Genomic DNA, 23,692 nt, shown 5'->3' with positions numbered 1-23,692 from the left:
GGATTACATTTCTAACTCTGGTGATAATTAAAAAATAAATTTTGAGATGCTGGATTGAACTAGCTAAGATTTGTAACTGTATCCTGAGGACAAAGTTAAAGGCATCTGGGAGCTAGCTGACTAATGTTCTAGGCCTGGTTTTCGTGCAATCAGCTACTTTGGGCAAACTTATGCATTTGTATAAGGATTAGGTTCGTTTTCTGTACTGTGAACTTAGCTAGGTCGTCCTTGAATTTTCTATCAGGAATAATATTGGTTATTCTCTTTGCTTTTTTCCAGCAAAATAACTCGAAGAAATAATCTGAGTCCCTCAACATACAGTTCTAGTTCCCAAAATATTACAGTGAGCAGTTTGGACAGGGCTGTACCAGAAGGAAACAATACACCGGGGCATTTCCTGCGAATTATTCCAAAAAAGCCTGGCCCCGTTATCAGGCTTCATGAAAACTAAACATAAATTAAAACCTTAGGTAATTATTTATCTTCTATAGACCTTCATTTATCTTCTATAGACCTATATTTATCTTAGACCTTCATCTATTAAGAGAAGGTAAAGAGAAGGGAAGAGTAAAGAACGGAAATGAGTAGCCCATACCAATTAGACAAAATGAAGAACTAAAACAATTATCAACTACTTACACATTCATAACCAATATGACATGAATTATGAGTGAACTACTTTTAAACCAACCATTTATCTTTTCATTTTAAAATGTAAAGCACAAACATGAAAGGACTAGAAATACTTTATTTGATGGAACTGTATGAACAGATGAGAGTTCAGTTAACAATTTTCAGGTGCTATTTCATTGTAACTTCAAGCAGATACACCGTAACAACACTGTTAATATTGTTTACAGCATAATTGATTTGTCTAATTACAAGGAGCTGTCATATTTTATTTTTTATCAAATAGTTTTCATGATGAGAATGAAAGAGACCATAATATAATGTAGAAAAGCACTCAGAGGAACAAGTAGTGCCACATTCAAAAGTATTCTTTTAGACACTTTTTTGTCATGTCCATATTAAGATATTTTCTCAGTCTCCACGGTACATCTGTGAGGTATAAGGTTGTTTGTCCAGAAATCCTTATTTTACACATGGGAAAAATAAGCACAGAATGTTTAGCAAATTTTCCAAGGCCACATACTGTGTCAGGATAGCACTGGGAACAGAATTTATCTCTGATATTTTCCTTATATGGCCCAGTGCTAACACAGAGCCTTAGAAAGAGTAAATGCTCAACAGTCATTGAATGTAAAGAATGAATGGATAAACCATTCTTTTCTATGAAATTGAGAAAACCATCATTTTTTCTCTCTATTCCTTTAGTCATTAAATTGGACAAGCTGGAGGAGTAGTTGAGCAATAAACTTCATCCACTGTCCTACCCACAAGTTTTCACTGTTACAAGAAGAGGCTTTATAAGATGGTACCATCTGATTGGTACTGAAGTTACACACTTCCAGGCAGCCCTCCATATGGAGTGGCATTAATCTTGGTTCATCATATCATTGGCTTTTGTGGTATAAGTTAGGTCTACCAGCCAGTGGCCAAGATTAACTATTCACAAAAGTCACTGAGAATTCGTTATTAATAATTAACATGTTACTGATGCACTAGCCTAATGATATTCCAGTGAAACAGTGTTCCACATCTTGGACCTAAAGAACTTAGTTTCAGTCCTTGAAAATAAATCACTTGGCTAGTATTGGTTCTGGCTCCTTCGGACTTTGCTGAAGATGATTAAAAAGCCAGAAAGAGTAATTCAATTTACTTCCTGAGTTAATGTGTCATAAGTTAAATTGCTACTGTAAACATAATAAAGGTCACAGTGGCATGACATTTATTCATTTATTTATTTAGACTGTACCACGTGACATGCAGGATCTTAGTTCCCTGACCAGGGATCAAATCTGTGCTCCCAGCAGTGGAAGTGTGGAATCCTAACTCTGCCAGGAATTCCCTGGCATGACTTTTATTGTTGATAGAAGAATGTAGTTAAAAAACAAAAGTGTTTATATCACTGAGAGACAAAGGATGGCAAAAGTATAGCTGTTTTCCCCAGTGATGCATCATCAAATAAGTTAAAGATTGTTATTCATTTCATTAGCACTGGTAACTAATTACCTAAAAAACAAGTAAGATATCTCATGGCAAACTTAATGGTTAAAATGTGTTCCTTCCACTTTGATGACATTTATATATTTTTTTGTTTTGAGCAATAAAACCTATTTAACTCCATAGAATGATCCTATTAAAGTGAAATGAAAATCCTCTTGCATCTGTCGCCCAAATTTGGTGACTGATCTAAAATTTCACCCAGGTGACATTTTACTAGGGCACAGTCTGGAGAAATCTGGCTAGTCTACATCTCATTTGCTTATATTTAAACAAATGATTCACCAGACTTGCCTAATTGGATGGCGTATTTCCACTGGAGTGAATTTCCTAATTGTAATTCAAGACAAATCTTAGGGATAAGATTCATCAAGCCTTTCCGCTCAATCTTATCATGTCTAAAGTTCAGAGGTATTTTGAGCTCTAAAAGAGCATTACAAGGAACTTAAAGCATTCTTTGGTGAAACTGTTACCCATTTTTGGAGAAGAGTCACAAGTAAAATAGATATATATATACAGAAATAAAATTAAACTATTGAATATCAACATATTGGGTAAACTGAGTTTAGATACCTACATGATGCAAAAGAGCAGCTTTTGTATAAGCTACTAAAGCCTTTAAACTTAAAGCATAGTCTGTGTTTTCACTTAAAAGTCAATATCTAACTGAAGCCAGAAATTTCATTTTGTAATTGTGTCAATCATGTTTAAAAGATCATTTTTAAGCAAAAGTTAAATTAGTTTGTGAACAACCTTAAAGTGACTGGAAATAGAAAAATACAAGCACCCACACCCAGCAGCAAACAAACGACAGATTCTTGAGCGCCAGACCCTCCAACTTGTCTTCTTATCATTCAGTCCCTTTGCTCACCCTTTCTACACCAGGCAGAAGAGTAAAATATTTTCAAAGAAATCCCCTGGACTACATGATTTCAATTGCCTGTGTCACTGTAGACAAACAAAAGATCCTATTTTCAAAGTTCTAAAGCGATTTGCAAGGGCTGTGCATATGTGTCTTATTGTCGTTGATGCTTCTGTCCTGGAGAATTTGGTTGGCCAGAGCTCTCTCCGGGGTGGTGCACAGGAGTGACAGGAAACTGAAATCCATAGCCATTGTATCCATCCAAGTAGACACACTGGAAGAAGCTGATGGGGGCTAAGAAAGAGAGCATGATGATTTATTAAAAAAAAAAAAAAAACTAGAATGTGATTAGGAACAGAGGTAAAGCATTGCGAGGCAGTCTAATTCAATGCATATGGGCATGGGTTCCACAGACAGACAGTCTTTGCAACAGCCAGCATTCTGTCAACCAACCACAGACTTCTCGCAGCTGGCCAGGAAAGAGAATGATAATTGCAGCTTGCAGTATGTGGAATATGGGGCGGGGGAAGCTAGTTAAATCCACATGAGTCTAAGGGCTTAGGAAGTAGAATAGAGCAAAGCGTGGGTAGAAAGAAGCTAAAGGAGACAACAAGGGATTATTCTGATTTCATCACCCATGATGTCAGCTGACTTTAATCACTGAGCTTTTTCACTGATGAAAATGGTTTGGAGAAATCTTGAATTTAGTTCTTCTTTCCTCTTTATCTTATCCAGAATTGTTTTCTATTTTGTTTTAGCCTCAAAGAGGGTCAGTAACACAACCCTCACCCCTGCACCCTCGCCAAGGTTGTGAGAGTTTAGGGTTAGGGGTTGGACAGGCTGCAGAGAAGGAAGGCAGTAATGCTGGGCCTGCATGAAGGAGGAACGGCAGAGCCAGTACTCAAAGCGGGAGAGACCATCAGAATCAGGCTACCTTCCAGCTGAGCCTTCTCGTTCACAGGCACTGTTCTGACATTTATTTTATTGATGCCAAATGGTTGTGAGTGAAAATATCATTGTAGCTGGACATTCTAGATCTTCTATAAAAGGCTCATGAATGTCAAACTATACAACTGCTTCATGGAAAGATAAAAATATTGTTTTGCTATGGTAAATCCCCCAAGTGAACTGAAAATATTTGACACTTTTGTTTTTTACTAAAAAGTGGAATTATTTTATTTACTTACTTTTATTTAAAATTTTTATTTTGAGATCATTGAAGAGTTACATGAAGTTGTAAGAAATGATGCAGAGAGAGCCCATGTATCTATCACCTAGTGTTCACCAATGGTAACATCTTTGAGAAATGACTGATACTATAATATCCCAACCAGGAGATTGACATCAATATAATCCACCTGTCTTTAATAATTATTTAAGAAATAAGAGATTTTGAGTATTATGTGATACAGCCACAAATTGTTACAAGTAGGTGAACAATTGGGAAAGCACTGCTATATAAATCAAAAACATGCTTAGATGACTTTATGGATTTTGCAACCATATCTGAAAGTATTAAGACAACTTATTTATTTCTTATTTCATACAACCTGATTTATGAAGGATTATAATTTGTTATCCCTCATCTGTTGCAGTAGCTGCAGCATCTAAACAGTGCTTAAAACATAGTAGGCTCTTGATATTTTTTCAATGATTCACATATATTAATATAACAGGAAGTGTTTGCTATTATAGAGGTCATTTTTGTAACTTCCTTCAGAAATACATTTAAGAAGGATTGTTGAACCCAGAGAACATTATTGACATTATTTCCTCAGATAAATGTCTATTTTTTATTTCAAAAGCATTATGTGAAGCAAACTTTGGTTATACTTATTTAAAAAATTCCTTCCTTTAGTCTGTGCAGCAATGACTTTTATGCATATGTGAATTCAAGATGTATTGCTTTACCATCTGAAGAAAAAATGTCTAATTTGGATGTGCTGGAATAATAAGAAAATAGGACATTGAATTTTATAACTGCATATGAATATTGATTGCATTATAAAATCAACGATCCCAAAGATTGAATATTAACAGCCTGCCACATAGCGAGAAAAGTTAAAAGGAAATTTGAATCTTAGAAGTGAGTTTCTAAGCAATTGAATTGCTGAGACCTATTTCTACATTTTTTTCGTTTTGAGGTAAAAAATTTCAGTATATCACTTCAGCTGTCTTTTCATAAAGCAGACAGTAGCAACATTTAAGCACAGATTCAGTTAGAATGTTCAGGATCAGAGCTGTGTAGAATGGTTTGCAATAAATGCCACTTCAGTCATGACTTTTAATTCCTCCAAATATGTGCCTCTTGACTGACATGAAAAGTGCAGAACTCCTCTTAGAAATGTAAGTGACCTACTTTAATGTTACTCTTCATGTATGTGCTACATATCTTTTTCTTCTAATGCCGGTTTTCTTAAGAGAGTCTAAACTTTCAGTTTATATGTACCACCTACAGAATGCCTTAGTGGTTTTAATTATTTTTTTTTAACTTACTTTTCTGCTTCTTTGTGGAAGATACCTCTTCAGCTTCTTCTAGTGGATACAAAAATATGAAAGTAATTACCTTGTACAAATATGCAGGGAAATAAAAAATGTCTTAAAAGGTACACAGTATGAAAGAAACAGGAGCTATTTGGCCTCCTTATAATAAATTCTAGGTTCTTATTCAGATTCTGTTCAGTCTTTAACTACAAACTTTAGTAGGTTAAGAGCCAGTAATAGAAGAGGAGGCAATGAAAGAAAAGAATGGAAAGTGCTACAGGCATTTGTTCACATAGAACTGGTCCTGATGTGCTGGATGTTAATGGAGGGCTGGCTTGACACTCATTCTTTTCTTTGAAGAGTTTTTGATGCTCAGAGTTATAATATGGTAAGGATGGAATCTTGCTATGAAACAAATGTTTCAATCAAAATAATTTTAAACTTGTGAGAGACATGAGTTTTAATGGTCATCCTTATCATGAAAGAATAGCAGCAGGCTCATATATCCTGCACCCTTTCCTTTTCTCACGTGACTCAAGGACTCCTTTGCTGAAGTGATATGTACCACGTGTCTATCTAATGAAGGATAAATGACATTATTCATTTGAACCCCTTTCCCTAGGTTAGAAGTTCTTAACTGGTGTACACAGGTAAACTTTCACAAGTTTCTTACAAACCTATGGAATGTTAAGATATGAACATGTGTGTGTGTTTCATCTGAAGTAGGTTTTAGATTTCATCAAATTCTAAATGAGTTCAAAAAACTTCCTTCTCAAAGTGTGATCCATGAATCAGTAGTTCTAACATTACTTGGGGAACTGATATAAATACAGTTATTGGTCTCCAATATCAATTTATTTCATTTCAAAAAGATTTCCAAATGCTTTGTATATAAAGTTGTTTGAGAAGTTATGTTCTAGAAGTAAAAAAAAAAAATTAAGTTATTGTTCTTAATAATTGTTTTATAAAACTCCCCACATTTTAGTATTCAAAAATATCTTAGGTGTAAATCATCTCATAAGAATCAAAAACCTATTCTCTTGTGTCTTTTCTCAAAGTGCTGTTTTCCACACTATTAATTCCAGACACTGCCACAAAACTTGTATTTTGATGACAAGAGTACATCTTAGGCAAACTCTTACTGTCCATAGGCAAGTCTGAAAGTAGAATAGAAAATATCTGTCATAAAACAAGCCAAACTAGGAAGCCAGGAAACCCTTCAGGAAAAAAAATGCATTAAATTAAATTAGTTGAAAACCTTACAATACAGATGAATAAATTTAGTCCTGGAAATACACGCCTAAGGTCATGTATCTGGTTGTAGCAAATTTTTCTGAGGTTTGAGATCAGTCTTCCCTCCCTCTCTCTCTTTCTCCTTACTTCCATCTTTTCTTTAGCTATTATTGCTAATATAGGCAAGTTATCTTAATTTTTCTTAATAAACACATGTCAATATCATATTTGAACATTTATGTTGTCCTCCTTCTGTCAAACAACACTTGTGAAATTATGATTTTGAAATATTTCTCTTATAATCTTATTGGCTTACAAATTATTTAATAATTACTTGTAAATAAATCAGTGTCCAGTTAGTCTTAAATATATAGAGATATACAGAGATATATAATATATACAGATGTATAATATATATGTATAGCATGTTTTATATATATATATATACACACACATATATGTTTTCCAAATAATGTACAAAAGCTGTTTACAGATAAGTATACCATCTAAACTTTGCTTAGGTAAAGTTGAGAACCAGAATAGTTAAATAAAACAGATAGAAAAAAATTTACAGATGAGAAAACTCATAGTGAACTGAAAATAACAATCTTACCTTTAGCTTTCTTTGAAGTTGGTACATCTTCAGAATCTTCTCCTAGAGAGTAAAGAAAGATGTATCAATTCATGACCTATTTCCCAAAGAGGAGATACTGTATTTAGGGGGTTTTAAGACTTAGAAGGTCTCAATCTATAAACTCAGCATCAAGTATCTCTATGAACAAGAACTTTCTACCAAATAAGGCAACTTGCCTGACTGGGACAGAGAGTGGGGAGGAAACAGATGCTGTGCCAGGCCTGTGGTCAGCAGGCCAGCAGTCTGGTGGGGGCAAGCAGGACCTGCAGTGATCCTCCCAAATGTGCCTGTCCTCTGACTCCTAACACTACCTCCCCAAACCACAATTGCTTTTGGAATTTAGGGAATTTTAGGTAAATAAATTTATACACATATGGCAGATTAAGAGGAAATACTCCGTCCACATCTTTTGTTAGCTGACTTCTGATGATTGTAAAGACAATGAAATGGCATTAAAAGTTGAACAAAAGCTCAGACATAAACAATGACCCTTCAGGTGCATTACATATATTGCATGGTCTTTTGTGCAGTCTACTTAAAAGATACATAGTGGAATAATGTGGCAGTAATTTTAATTAGGAGATTATTCTAATACATGATTAATTAATCATTAATAAAGATCATTAAAAAATGATCATTACATATTTATATCAAATTTTTAGCACTTATAATGATTGGAAAGAGGGTCAGTTTTATATTATTTATTCAGATTTTGCATAACAGCTATTCATAAATAGTTAGAAAAGGGATAAATAGGTTAGTATGCAAATTTTCTTTAGTAGGACAGAAATGTGACCTTTGGGAAGAGATATTACTATGTAAAAGAACAAAATGGGGAAAAATAAAACTATTAGCATTTTTTATGATGAATTATTGAATTTTCAACCTAATTAGTTTTTAAAATATGTAAATATAGGTTTAACCCAGTTAAATATTGGATTAAGTGGTCTTAAACTGTCCTATCAACAGTTATAAATAAAATAATGGTATAAATGATTAAATTATATTTTAAAGTAACATAATATTTTAAAAAATATCAGAATTCTTAGATGAATCAAATAATGATCATATTTGTATAGTAAAAATCTGCTAATTTCTATGGAAAATATTTACAAAATTAAAATGGTGCAAGGTCCTTGTATAAGAAAGACGTATATTATTTCTGTAGATAGTAAGTAAGTAAGGTCGCTCAGTCGTGCCCAACTTTTTGTGACCCCCTGGACTGTAGCCCACCAGGCTCTTCTGTCCATGGGATTCTCCAGGCAAGAATACTGGAGTGGGTTGTCATTTCCTTCTCCAGGGGAACTTCCCGACCCAGGGATCGAACCCAAGTCTCCCGCATTGCAGGCAGACGCTTTAACCTCTGAGCCACCATAGTAGCACACTTAAAACCAAAGCACTTATTCTCTGGATCTATTTGTTACCCCCAGGGAAATAAACGTGGATAGAAGAAAAACCTTATCTTACTCTCTTTCCAAAAATCGGTATTCTGACCCAGAGTAAACTAACTACAGGTGACAGAAACTGGCAAGAACTGAGTCACCTGTCTACTGCTCAGGCTAACCAGATGGAGAACAGAGACACAAGATAAGCAGCAAGCCCTAGGGCAGCTGCCCTAGAGGCACAATCTCTGTGTAAATAACTTAAGAGTAACTGGAATTTACTGAAGGAGGATCAATTCATGCGATTTTCATTGCTCAGAATACAAAAGAAAAAAGAAAAAAACCCCGAGAAAGGCACTACAGCCCATTTACTCTTATAAGTTGTGCCTTCATTGGGCAAGTGATGGTTTGGATGAAATATTCAATACTTGACTCTGAACGTGTACAGTCATTATTATAAAAGAAGTATCAAAATGTGCCAGGGAAATTTTAGGGAATGCCTTGTTTTAATGGGAGGGGTAATCAGAAAATTATTTTATAAAGAAAGTCTAACTCAAAACGAGCTCTTTCATACAGAGGAGATTTTGACTAAAGGAGACAGTAAGCTTAAAGTGAAGGCTATCAGATGAAGAAAGACTAGATGCAGCAAAAGAAAGAGGCTATTCAAGAAGCACAGGAAACACTGAAGAGGGCACGAGAACCACATCTGGGAAAGCTGGATAGGATTGTCACGTGCGAAGATTTTATAGGTCAGGCTGAGTTGTCTCTACATAATGTCACAGCAAGTGGAAGTTGTTCAAGAGAAAAATAATATTTTAGATGTGTTTAGTAAAAATGACAAAACTAGAATATGTGAGAATGGATTCAGGGAAAGAAATAGGAAATGCATTTTCATAGACAACCCAGAAACCAGTGATTTCTGCAACTAGGAGTCACTGAAGAAGTTGAGAGTAAATGAGGCTTTGTATGTAGAGATAAATGGAATTGAATACTGTGAGCACAAGAGATGACTACAAAAAGGGGTAACATCGTTTTTATTAAGATTGAAGAAAGACGGTGGTGCCATTCCCAGCAGTGAGGAAAACCTAAGAAGCACTCATTAACTGGGAATCACAAAAAGTTAATTTTTCTATGAGTTCAGTTGTGGTGTTGGCCAGTCATAAAGTTTCAATATCTAGAATGAAGCAAGACAAGGAAGTCAAGATATCTGGAAAAGTTTAGAAGAGATATGCATTGTGTTAATGGACAAAACTGGGAGGGTTGAGACATCACTTTTAATGACAGCGATAAGAGTTAATATTTCCTAACACTTAAACCATCTCTTGGGTCCTATTAAGTAATTTCACATGTACTGGCATATTCAATCCCTACAGCACTTCTCTGCATAGATTCTCTTATTTTAAATCTCCTGTATAGACAGAGTAGAGAGGGGTTAAGTACTGCCCAAGGGCATAAAATGAGTGACTGGCAGGGCTAGGGCATGGACTCCAACCTGCCTGGACAGAGCTGCTTGAATGAAGATTTATATTTAATTCACAAACAGTGCCCTGTAAGCTGCCCTCCTTTGTTCTAAGCACGGATACTAACACATTTCACCTCCTCAGCATACCTGTGAGAAGGTACTATTATCATTCCCATTTTACAGAAGGGATCATTAAAATCTAGAAGGTTCCAGAGCTAGAAGTGGGAAAATCAGGATTCAGACTTCAGCAACCCACTTTGGGTTCCAGAGACTGTGCTGTTCACCACTAAGCAATCCTACCTCTCAAGAATGGCCTTCTAAACTCAGTCTTCTCTGATTCTAGAACATTATATTGCTGTTAGCATTATATTGTTTAACAAGCAGCAGCCAGAAGGCTCAGACAGAGTCAATTCACACATGAATCATGCACTTGTGCAGAGCAGAGATGAAGCAGAGTTTCTGTAAGTATATTCCTCTGCTCTTTCAACAATCTGTTCTCCTTTGGTGTAGATGAATAGAAGAGTTATCTAGCTGTCTTTGGAAACAGTAAGAAGAGTAAAAGGCAATACCTGTTCTGTTTGCCTAACCACTTCAATTTAATCATATCCCAAACAATGGAGAATAAAAATGTATTCTTTTGACTTTCAAACTGAGGACTCCATCCTATACTTTCACAGAAACTGAATATCGCATGCAATTAAAGCCTGAAGATGTGGTGAAGAATTGGTGGGAAGCTTTGTCCAGAAGCGTGGCTGTAAATGAAAGCAGAACAAAAGTACAAGAGCTTCAGGAAGAGAAAGGGTAAGAGACACTTTATACAAGGGAATCATCAGAAGATATTTGTCAGCAGGAGGAAGAGGACCTTTTAAAGTGAGAAATGAAAGTGCGGGATTGAGGGAGCAAGATCAGGGAAGACAAGAAAGGACAGAGTCAAGGAGGACATGGAGTGATGAATCTTGGCAGAAACAAAGCTTCTTCACTTGAGCTTGAGAGGGTAGTGGTGGGTAAGAAAGTGAAAAGGAGAAAAGAGATTGTATTTTGGAGAGAAGCAAAATGTTAAAGGATACACATTGATGGCATATATTGTGTATTTTGTTATTTTTACAGATAACATTTTTCTGTGTAGTGCCCAGTCTGCTCTGCATACTCTTAGCAAACAGGATAAATAAATAAAAACTACTTAAATAATGCATGTGTGTACCAGCAGTTACTGTTTATTTCTACTGGCAGTCTCTTCTGATTTGTGTAGAGTTTCAAGAAATGCTCATAGGTAAGCACCTGGCATCCTGAAGCACAGACACAAAAGTAGCTTAGCATGGATTTTTGTATTCTTCTTCACTTCTCTCACTTTATCTTACTCACAGCATCACCTTGTGTCTGCAGACTTATGGAAAGCTTCAAATTATTTTCTCAACTGATTTGCTAGATTGTGTGTAAATAGCTTGATAGAATATTATCTTCTAAGAGTTTATATTTTTTTAAGACATCCTAAGAATCTGCAGTAGTCCAGGCAACAGTTGACGGCCAGTTTATTTTAGCTATCAGGTGTGAATAGCTCCTTCTACACATGCTATTATTTAAAATGGTCAAGAGTTTTAAAGAAAATTAACTGCTACACTGAGCAATATCCACAGATTCCTGGAATTGACCACAGGGAGTAATAAAGTTTGCAGAGACAGTTCACATTTGGAACCTTGCACACAGTGAAGCCAAGGGTATTCGATAAACATGTGCAATCCTTTCTGAGTGTCTATCCCGTCACTCTAAGGACAAGGCATCACTGTCTTGAGGGCAGTGTCAGAACAACTTAACATCACCAGTAAATGAATGAGGCCACATTGTTGGTACCCGAAGACTAATAATGGACAGTGACAAACATTTCACCAACTATGCCTTCTACACTGACTTTCTCTGTGCTGTGCCATGCTAAGTTCCTTCAGTTGTGTCCGACTCTTTGTGATCCCCTGGGCTGTAGCCCGCCAGGCTCCTCTGTCTGTGGGATTCTCCAGGCAAGAATACTGGAGTGGGTTGCTGTGCCCTCCTCCAGGGGATTTTCCCAACCTGGGGATTGAACCCACATCTCTTATGTCTACTGCATTAGCAGGCAGGTTCTTTACCACTGGCATCACTTGGGAAGCCCTGGGGACTTTCTTTGGGGTCTAGCAGAAGGAGGGATCAGAGGGAGTGAGCCCAGCAGCTAGTACCTATTTAGAAGGCTTCAGCCAAAAGTAACTGCTCCATTTTTTTTTTTTTTTTCCTTCCTGGAACAAAATCTCCATGAATTTTATCACTCGTGTCTAAAAAAGTGGGATTGCTTTAAGTCCACAACAAAATAAGTGAGATTTTTAAATTATAATTTTATCTCATTTTTTCATCCATTTTGACACAAAAGGCTTATAAGCAAAGCCTGTCTCTAACTAGGGAAGTAACCTTTTATCATCATTATCACCATCATTATCATCATCATCCTCACAGACTGCAATTAATGATCACTTACTATCCAAAAATCACTTGTAAACTCTATTTTATCTTACTTAATTTTCCCAAAGTTTCAGAGAGGTAATTTTAATATCATTATTCACATTCAAAAAATAAGGCTACTGAGCACAAAGATGTTAAGCAATTTACCCAAACTTTTAAGTCAGGATGGGAACTCAGTCCATCTAAAGCCAGTTTCCCTGTTATCAGCCACTACCCTATGAGGATGTTCGTATTTCTACCATGTATTCATTTCTAAATTGTTTTAAGAAAACCTGCACTGATATTAGTATCCATCAAGAGTCCATTCCAGCAAACAATCTCTAGCAATATTCCATTTCAGCAAGGGGCATCCAACAAAAAAAAAGGAGTCAATAACTTTATCCTGAATTAAGTTTTCATCCATATACTACAAGGAAGTGTGTTTTCTTTTTTTTAAAGGTTTGTGTCTATATATATTAACTGAGGATGAGGATGGTTTGCTTGAAAGAAGATTAAATTGAGGCTTCTATGAGTCAAGCTTTCTACAATTTTAACAACAGATTTAGTTTTGTACAATTATGTAGAACTAGACTATCAGATATTTTACTTTTTAATTGAGAAAAATAAGGCATGAGCCTTGGTTAAAATGAGATGTGTGGGTGACATTAAAAGCACTATTAGGCACAAATACTTCTGATAATATGGTAGACAACAACAACTATGAAAGCACATCTTTTGTTGCCGTGCTGGACTCAGAGGACATAAAGAAAATCTCCAAACAGAATCCTTCCTCCTGCCCCAGAAACAGGGGAGAGATCCTGCTGATACATGAAGGGTGAGGTCATCCTGAGGACGAGTGATGACATTAAAACTGGAACTCAAAAACTAAGTGTGCAAGGAGCAAAGCAGGAGTACAGGGCTAAGATCCTTTTTTATGCCAGGGATGGTAGGATGAAAATATAACTGACCCAGGGATTTTTGAGAAGATAACAGCAATGCAGTATTTAAATCTCCTCCAAATCCCACCATAAGAACAGATAGCAAAACCACAGGCAATATTTACTACAAAATGAAATGAACCCTAAAATACTTGTGGATGGAGACAATCAGACAGTCAAAACCCTGCAGGGATCAGTGTTTCCAGAAGAGAAAGCATAAGGAAATAATGGGGATTCTGAGAAACCTGAAAATAAGGAACCCTCCTACAGCCAGCAGGTATTTTCTGAAAAGTGAGAGAGAATAATTTTTGATCATCAGCTGAAACTAAGAGGGACTCTGCCCAGTGTTCAGCAGGTGAGCACACAGGGTTCACCATGAGTCTGGGTGCTCATGCCATCAGGTACTCTTTGACCTTGAGAAACTGGTAAGCTTGTGCTGACTCCCAAGTTGGGGCACCTCAGTTAGGAAGAAATTGCTAGGAGTGGAATAAACTTGAGCACGACAGGGACAATAGAGACAAAGAAAGATAAGGTCAGATAGAAATGAGGGAAAGAAAAACAATGTGATTTCATAAAGTCTCAAACACAGAAAAGACCATCCTGAGTGAGAGTCCAAAGAAACAACAAACAACAAAGTTATATCACAAAGTACTTCATATTCAAAATTTAATATATATGAATGCTTTAAAAAGTAAAATATAAATTTATAAATAAGAACAAGCAACAGGTGATTGTGAAATAACAAATAAGATTTTAAAATAACTATTTTAAGAAAAATACAAATTAGAGGGTTCAAAAAATAATTACTAAATATGTGTTGAAGTGAAGTGAAGTCACTCAGTCATGTCCGACTCTTTGCGACTCCATGGACTGTTGCCTAACAGGGTCCTCCGTCCATGGGATTTTCCAGGCAAGAGTACTGGAGTGGGTTGTTAGAATGGATCAAATTTCCCTACATATGGCATAGAGACACAAGAAGATGAAAGACTTAAAAGAGGTGTTAAAAGAGAAGAAATAATATACATACCCAACACGTTCCTAATCAGCAGAAAAAAGAATGCAGACACAATGTTTGAAGAATAAAGGCCATTAATCCCTCAAATTGGTAAAAGAAAAAAAAAATGTATACTGGAAGCATTTCACAATAAAAAGAAGCTCTTATTCCAAAAAACTTGACTGAAACTGCAGCAGATAAAATGCAAAGAGAAAATATTTAAAGAAGCCAGAAGAAAAGATAGATCACATAGGAAGGAATGACAATTCAACTGATAATAAAATTCTCCCACCTCAGTGGAAGAAGCAAAAACAAGACAGTGGAATAATACACTGAAAATGTTCGAAGAGTGATAACTGGTGACCTAGATATGTGCCTAGCAGAAGGCTCTCAGGAATGAGGATTACTTAAAGACATTGTCAGAGAAATAAAAACAGAGTATTTTTTCCACCAATAGGTTTTGCTCAAGGCACTTCTAAAGAAGATTGTCTTGAAAGAAGTAGGACAGCAAAAGAAATTCAGAGATGCAAATGAAATGGTAAATAGTGACATTGGTAAACATATGGGTAAAGACAGACACATAGTGATTGAAAAAAGAATAATAAAATCTGACATTCATATAGTTTAAAGGTTAGAACTAAAAATACTGAACAAAATTAGCATGTAAATCAGGATTAGAAATTCTAAAGAAACATCTACTTCTGCCTCATTGACTATGCTAAAGCTTTTGACTGTGTGGATCACAATAAACTGTGGAAAATTCTTAAAAAGATGGGAATACCAACCTCCTTACCTGTCTCTTGCAAAACCTGTATGCAGGTTAAGAAGCAACAGTCAGAATCTTAAACAACTAACTGGTTCCAAACTGGGAAAGGAGTATGACAAGGCTGTATATTGTCACTCTGCTTATTTAACTTAATGCCAGGCTGGATGAATCACAACTGGAATCAAGATTGCTGGGAGAAATATCAACAACCTCAAGTATGCACATGATATCACTCCAGTGGCAGAAACTGGAGAGGCACTAAAGAGCTTTCGAATGAGCATGAAAGAGGAGAATGAAAAAGCTGGCTCAAAACTCAACATCCAGAAAACTAAGATCATGGCATCTGGGTCCCATCACTTCATGGCAAACAGAAGGGGAAAAAGTGGAAGCAGTGACAGATTTTATTTTCTTGGGCTCCAAAATCACTGTGGATGGTGACTGCAGCCATGAAATTAGAAGATGTTTGCTCCTGGGAAGTAAAGTTATGACAAAATTAGATGGCATATTAAAAAGTATAGACATCACTTGGCCAACAAAGTTCTGTCTCGTCAAAACTATGGTTTTTCCAGAAGTCATGTATGGATGAAAGAGTCGGACCAAAAAGAGAGCTGAGCACCGAAAAACTGATGTCTTTGAATTGTGGTGCTGGAGAAGACTCTTGAGAGTCTCTTGGACAGCAAGGAGTTCAAACCAGTTAATCCTAAAGGAAATCAACCCTGAATATTCATTGGAAGGACTGATGCTGAAGCTGAAGCTCCAACACTTTGGCCACCTGATGGAAAGAGCGACTCATTGGAAAAGACCCTGATGCTGGGAAAGATTGAAAGCAAAAGGAGAAGAGGACAGCAGAGAACGAGATGGTTAGATAGCATCATCAACTCAATGCACATGAATTTGAACAAACTCCAGGAGATAGTGAAGGATATCCTGGTGTGCTATGGCCATGGCATCGCAAAGAGTCAGACACAACTTAGAGAATGAACAACAATTTAATGTATATAGAATTTTGCCTCTAACCATTAGAAAATGAATATTATTCTCAATGATTTATGGAAATTTACTAAAAGATAATGTATTATTTCATAAGATAAGAGCTCAACACATTTCAAAGAGTAGACCACTTTCTCTAATTACTACACAATTAAGTTAGAAGTTGATTAAAAGAGGATAATCTTTATAATTCCCATAGGCTTGGAAATGTTAAAGTATTTAAAATTCTAAAACTTCTATGAAATATACTAATTAAACAATTACAATGGAATTAAGAAATACTTTAAAATGAATGATAATGAAAATACTACATATAAAGAAGCTTGAGAGAGGCTGTTGAAGTAGTACTTAAAGGAAAATATGTTACTTGCAATATGTGTAGAAAGGGTAAAGAGTAATAAAATAAACATACAGAATAAGATGTTTAAAAAGGAACACAAAAATCTTAAATCAGAATCAAAGCAAATATCCATCAATAGTAGAATAGATTAAAATGCATTTATTCACAAAGTGCTATACTATACAGCAGTGAAAATGAGCATTAACTACACAAAACACTTAAGGATTTGAGAAGCATAGCATTAAGTAAAAAAAAACAAAAAAAAAACTTCAGAATATATCTCACAATGTAAGAAAAAATTAGAAAGAAAAGTGATAAAATCAGAAAAAAAAATTAAGAGAATTAAAAAAAAAATCAGTGTATTAGTTACTTCTACCAGGAACCAAGAGATAGGATGGAGAGAGTTCAGAGGTAAAGTCACATCATAGTATCTAGTTTTTAAATATACACTTACATGTTATTTTGTTTATGTAAGATATCAAATAATAAAGCACTTTTAAATACTTTGAGCTTGTGGAGAAGAAAAGTAAATTTAAATTTTAACATTAATTAGCATGCAAAGATGAATTATAGAAAAGGATAATCATCTCTCTTGTTAAATCTCCATTTCCTGAGGAATTAATTTAGAAATGGGACAGTCTTTTTTCCTCTTTCTGTTTTTAAGTATTTAATCAACCCCACTGGTTTCAACAACAAATAAGGTAATTATAAAATAATTATTTAAATCAATGGAGATACTCTTTTTAAAAAAATGGTCAAAGAATTTTAATAGACCACAGAGTGATTTAATAGTCATTAAAAATTTAGTTTAGTTTGGGGGAAATATTTTGGTCAACATTAGGCAAGTGAATTCAAGATACAACTGGCACTAATAACACCATTCAAACTTACTCTGTAAAAGTAAGCAAACGATGTTTCAAGACATTTTCTGTAACTGCATCAAATCAGATTATTAAGCTTTCTGTGCAGCACTAGAAATGTGACTGCGATATGTTGTGTAATAAAATTGATTCACTTCTTTGAAAGTTAAAGTGTTGATATGCCACCATTAGTTAATGGCATACTATTAATATTTTTATTAGCAAATCAATTAGTCTGAGATAACATAAATAATTTGATTTAGTCATGAATTAACTCTTACAGGACTTTAGGTTGTATCTGATCTCTTTAGAAAAGATCATTATTTTAATTGTTTATAAAAGGGAATTACATATAATATTAACATAAACCAAAGCATACTCTGTGTTTAAAGGTTTAAGAGAATTAGTTCCTTTTGCCACTATAGTAACACTTTATAGTTCACTGACTCATTAATAGTTTCATGATTGTCTGAATTCATGATTGTCTGACAAAGTCAAACTTTCTTTCAATAGCAGTAACATGTTTATTAGGAAATTGTGGCTTTCTGAAATTCTTGAAAATTTTCAATCCAGGGATATATAATCAATAAAAACAGGTTATGCTTTTATTAATGACAAATGGTATACTTCAGTTATGTGTAATTATAATTTTATCAAAGAAGTGCTTAACCTAAGATATATCAAACATGTAATGAAGGAAAAGCCTTTATATAAAAACTTTAATTATATCCATGCTTATTTAAATTTTCAGACAAAATCACAAAGTAGCTGAATTTGATATCTAAAATTATCCACTATACTTTAATATTGATACAAATTACTTATTAGTTTACCAAATTCATACACAAAAAATGCAGAACCAAAAGATGAATGAACATTTTAAAAGTTAGAAAGCATTAAAAAGCAAATTACAAATGAAAGCAACAAAGGAAGCTATATAAAAAATGGAAATCCTGGCTAGTCCTCTGCTGGGTTTGCTTAAGTTTTATTAAAAAGTAATTAACTTCTGTAAAAGATTTTAAAAAAAGCAAAATGGCTGTCTGGGAGGCCTTACAAATAGCTGTGAAAAGAAGAGAAGCAAAAAGCAAAGGAGAAAAGGAAAGATATAAACATCTGAATGCAGAGTTCCAAGAATAGCAAGAAGAGGTAAGAAAGCCTTCTTCAGTGATCAAGGCAAAGAAATAGAGGAAAACAACAGAATGGGAAAGACTAGAGATCTCTTCAAGAAAATTAGAGACAGCAAGGGAACATTTCATGCAAACATGGGTTTGATAAAGGACAGAAATGGTATGGACCTAACAGAAGCAGAAGATATTAAGAAGAGGTGGCAAGAATACACAGAAGAACAGTACAAAAAAAGATCTTCACAACCCAGATAATCACGATGGTGTGATCACTGACCTAGAGTCAGACATCCTGGAATGCAAAGTCAAGTGGGTCTTAGAAAGCATCACTATGAACAAAGCTAGTGGAGGTGATGGAATTCCAGTTGAGCTATTTCAAATCCTGAAAGAAGATGCTGTGAAAGGGCTGCACTCAATGTGCCAGTGAATTTGGAAAACTCAGCAGTGGCCACAGGACTGGAAAAGGTCAGTTTTCATTCTAATCCCAAAGAAAGGCAATGCCAAAGAATGCTCAAACTACTGCACAATTGCACTCATCTCACACACTAGTAAAGTAATGCTTAAAATTCTCCAAGCCAGGCTTCAGCAATACGTGAACTGTGAACTTCTAGTTGTTCAAGCTGGTTTTAGAAAAGGCAGAGGAACCAGAGACCAAATTGCCAACATCCACTGGATCATCAAAAAAGCAAGAGTTCCAGAAAAACATCTATTTCTGCTTTATTGACTATGCCAAAGCCTTTGACTGTGTGGATCACAATAAACTGTGGAAAATTCTGAAAGACATGGGAATACCAGACCACCTGACCTGCCTCTTGAGAAATTTGTATGCAGGTCAGGAAGCAACAGTTAGAACTGGACATGGAACACCAGACTTGTTCCAAATAGGAAAAGGAATACGTCAAGGCTGTATATTGTCACCCTGCTTTTTTAACTTATATGCAGAGTACATCAGGAGAAACGCTGGGCTGGAAGAAGAACAAGCTGGAATCAAGATTGCCGGGAGAAATATCAATAACCTCAGATATGCAGATGACACCACCCTTATGGCAGAAAGTGAAGAGGAACTAAAAAGCCTTTTGATGAAAGTGAAAGAGGAGAGTGAAAAAGTTGGCTTAAAACTCAACATTCAGAAAATGAAGATCATGGCATCTGGTCCCATCACTTCATGGGAAATAGATGCGGAAACAGTGGAAACAGTGTCAGACTTTATTTTTCTGGGCTCCAAAATTACTGGGGATGGTGCCTGCAGCCATGAAATTAGAAGACGCTTACTCCTTTGAAGAAAAGTTATGACCAACCTAGATAGCATATTGATAAGCAGAGACATTATTTTGCCAACAAAGGTCCGTCTAGTCAAGGCTATGGTTTTTCCAGTGGTCATGTATGGATGTGAGAGTTGGACTGTGAAGAAAGCTGGATGCTGAAGAATTGATGCTTTTGAACTGTGGTGTTGGAGAAGACTCTTGAGAGTCCCTTGGACTGCAAGGAGATCCAACCAGGCAATTCTAAAGGAGATCAGTCCTGGGATTTCTTTGAAAGGAATGATGCTAAAGCTGAAACTCCAGTACTTTGGCCACCTCATGTGAAGATTTGACTCCTTGGAGAAGACTGATGCTGGGAGGGATTTGGGGCAGGAGGAGAAGGGGACAACAGAGGATGAGATGGCTGGATGGCATCATGGTCTCGATAGATGTGAGTCTGAGTGAACTCTGGGAGTTTGTGATGGACAGGGAGGCCTGGTGTGCTGAGATCATGGGGTCGCAAAGAGTCAGACACGACTGAGCGACTGAACTGAACTGAACTGAACTGAAAAGATTAAAATGTATCAGTATTTTATGAAAAAGTTAAATTCATTATTTTAATACAAATATTTGATCTCAGAGACTTTACAATGATTCAAACCTGTCTACACAGATAATTTTGGTGAGGTGCTAACAGTAAAATCCTCACTATTTCTGATCAGATAAAAATGTTACAGAAAAAGGTGTCAAAGTTAAATTTATACATAGAATAATTTTAAGAAGTGTTCTTAATACATCACTTCTTTTAAAGTACTCATTTTCAAGGGCAAGCCAACCTAGCTTTACTTAAATGTTGACTAGTAGATACTAAGAACAAAAACTATGGATTCTTATAAAATCTTTTTCCTTAATTATAAATATAATATAAATATACTGTCAGTGTCTCAGCTATGTCAAGAACCTTGATACTCTTCTAGGTGCAAGACTTCCCTTGCCCCATTTGCTCTTAAAGACTGTAGTTCCTCATTCCCTTGCTTTGTTTCATGCTTTGCCTACAGGCAAGTTCCTGGGAATGATGTTTTACGTAATTTTTTTGTACACAATTTTTTCTCAAAGGAAAAGTTTTCCAAAGCCTTAAAATATTAATATCAGCAAGAAATAATTATACTTTAAAATTCAAGAATGTGAATATTTGTTTTGCTTTTATTTTTTTTAATTTTATTTTATTTTTAAACTTTACAATATTGTATTAGTTTTGCCAAATATCGAAATGAATCTGCCACAGGTAAAAGTATCAGTAATTATATCTTAAATATAGTATAGTTTCATGCCTCTTGAGGTCTTCCTCAAAACTCTGTGGAAAGGTAATTTCATTATATATTTACCATATATACAAAGTAAAAAATACAGAATGAAAATTAAATGACTATTCAGAAATTAGAAATCTACATCCTTTGATAAAGTAAACCCACAGAACAAATATCAATTAAACCATAATAGTCTGTGAATCATGGAAATTTTGATTTTGCAATGTTACTTTCACTGATGCAATAAAGAAATACTATTATTTTGCTGATTATTTTTTATTCCTAAAACAAACCCTCAGGGTAGCTGAGAATCTAGTCCACCAGGATGATTTCAAGAATCTCAATCAGAGTAAGCCACGAGATTTCGGAAAGAGATACTGCTTCTCTCTTTTACATCAGTCTTTTCCCACATATTAACAGTCTCCCCCATTCCCAACAAAAAAATCTGGGAATGAATAATGGTCTGTGCGCATCCAGCACCAAAGCAGAAAAAATGATATAGCAGAGGTGGAAGACCTGCTTCTGTTCAGAGGACAAGAGACACAGGCCCTAGCGGTGGAGAGAAGGTTGGAAGGGAGCAATGGGCACAAAGGAACTATTTCATCAACTTCCTTTAGTAAAGACAAACAGCTAAAAAATAAATTAGACATCTGACAAAAAACATTACATAATGTTAAAAAAAAAAAGAGAGTTCAGGGAAAGAACAATGATTCTTTAGTTTAAATTATCTTTAGTATGTTCTACTTGATATGTATCTGAGGCAGTTTTTGATAATTACCTCTAAAAAGGCATGATGAAAAGTATGTGCTATAAAAACATAATTTTCATATACACACAAAACAAGCTTATTAAAATGCATTATTCCAAAAGACTGTTCTATACATCTGTGTCTCTTTTGCTGTCTCACATACAGGGTTATCATTACCATCTTTCTAAATTCCATATGTATGCGTTAGTATACTGTATTGGTGTTTTGGGGTGGGATGATTTGGGAGAATGGCATTGTAACATGTATAATATCATATAAGAAACGAATCGCCAGTCCAGGATACAGGATGCTTGGGGCTGGTGCACCGGGATGACCTAGAGGGATGGTATGGGGAGGGAGATGGGAGGGGGGTTCAGGATTGGGAACATGTGTACACCTGTGGCAGATTCATGCTGATGTATGGCAAAACCAATACAATATTATAAAGTAATTAGCCTCCAATTAAAATAAATAAATTTAAATTAAAAAAATAATAAAATGCATTATTCCATGATGTCTTGGATATTTATATCTTATTATCCACCAGAATCAATATATTGTCTTCCTCACACATTTCTCTTTTCAGTTACTACTCTTATTCTTACTACTTCTATTACTGCTATTCTTATGAGGTTAGACTTTCCAACAATTCCTCCATATTTCACTCCTTTACACAAAATAAACCATAGCCCTCTGTGGCAATAAGTCTAGAGTTCCTTGATGGGCAGGTTCTCTACCTCACAGTTTCAACCTATATGTTCTTACATCTCACTGCTTTCTAACACAGCCAAAGAAATCTTAAGAAAGAAAAACTGAACTGGAGGAATTAGGCTCCCTGACTTCAGATTATACTGCAAAGCTGGAATAATCAAAACAGCATATCACTGGCGCAAAAAGAGAAATTGAGATCAATGGAATGGGATAAAAAGCCCAGAAATAACCCCCAACATATATAGTCAATTAACCTATGACAAAGGAAGCAAGAATATACAACGAAGAAAAGACAGTCTCTTCAATAAATGATGCTTGGAAAACTGAATAGCTACACGTTAAAGAATGAAATTAGAACATTCTCTAACACCATACACAAAAATAAACTCCAAATGGACTGAAGACCTAAATTTAAGATTAGATACTATAAAACTCCTAGAGGAAAATATAGGCAGAACACTTTTTGATATAAACTGTATCTGTATTTTTTTGAATCCTTTTCCTAGAGCAATGTAAATAAAAACAAAAATAAACAAATGGAACCTAATTACACTTAAAAGCTTTTGCACAATAAAGAAAACTATAAATAAGACAAAAAGACAATCTACAGAATGGGAGAAAATATTTGCAAATGATGCAACTAACAAAGGATTAATCTCCAAAGTATACAAACAGCTCACAGATAAATTTTTGATTGGCAATTTATGATGTGCTAAGTCTAGTTAGTATCAGAATTAAATTGAATTGTAGGAGAGCTGGTGTCACAGAGAAATGCTTAGTATGAAAACAATCCTACTTGCCTGGTATCAGAAGTGTTAGGAGTATGGTAGTAGCGTGAGAGTAAAGGAGAAATACACAGGACAAGTGAGTTTTTTCTTTACACCTTCTTTTGCCAATTATCCAATCCTAACCATTTTTCAAATACAAATTGTAGAATTATCTCCTAAATGAATTCTATCCTGACTACCTTTGGCCGTAGGGGAAGGGTGTGGAGTGAGATAGTTTCAGAGGGTTTTCTGAAGATCAAATATT

General features: G+C 35.3%; 1 protein-coding gene across 6 annotated transcripts in view; it reads right to left on the bottom strand.

Annotated features, from left to right (window-relative positions):
* Nucleotides 1-728: 728 nt before the first annotated feature.
* The window catches only part of LOC113898164 (triadin-like), a 32,503-nt gene continuing 9,539 nt past the window's right edge, over nt 729-23,692 (bottom strand). For 2 of the 6 annotated variants that reach the window (XM_027551080.1, XM_027551082.1), the window contains 3 exons: nt 7,317-7,358; nt 5,483-5,521; nt 729-3,280 (listed from right to left, as the gene is read on the bottom strand). In XM_027551080.1, coding sequence (XP_027406881.1) covers nt 3,141-3,280; nt 5,483-5,521; nt 7,317-7,358 — 221 coding nt within the window. In that variant the 3' untranslated portion in view covers nt 729-3,140. The other 4 variants (XM_027551081.1, XM_027551083.1, XM_027551084.1 and 1 more) reach the window with 3 other exon arrangements.

The sequence above is a fragment of the Bos indicus x Bos taurus genome, chromosome 9 (assembly GCF_003369695.1).
Source record: "Bos indicus x Bos taurus breed Angus x Brahman F1 hybrid chromosome 9, Bos_hybrid_MaternalHap_v2.0, whole genome shotgun sequence".
Taxonomy (NCBI): domain Eukaryota; kingdom Metazoa; phylum Chordata; class Mammalia; order Artiodactyla; family Bovidae; genus Bos; species Bos indicus x Bos taurus.
The sequence above is the reverse complement of the archived record's forward strand: the minus strand, read 5'-3'. Positions and strand labels throughout refer to the sequence as shown.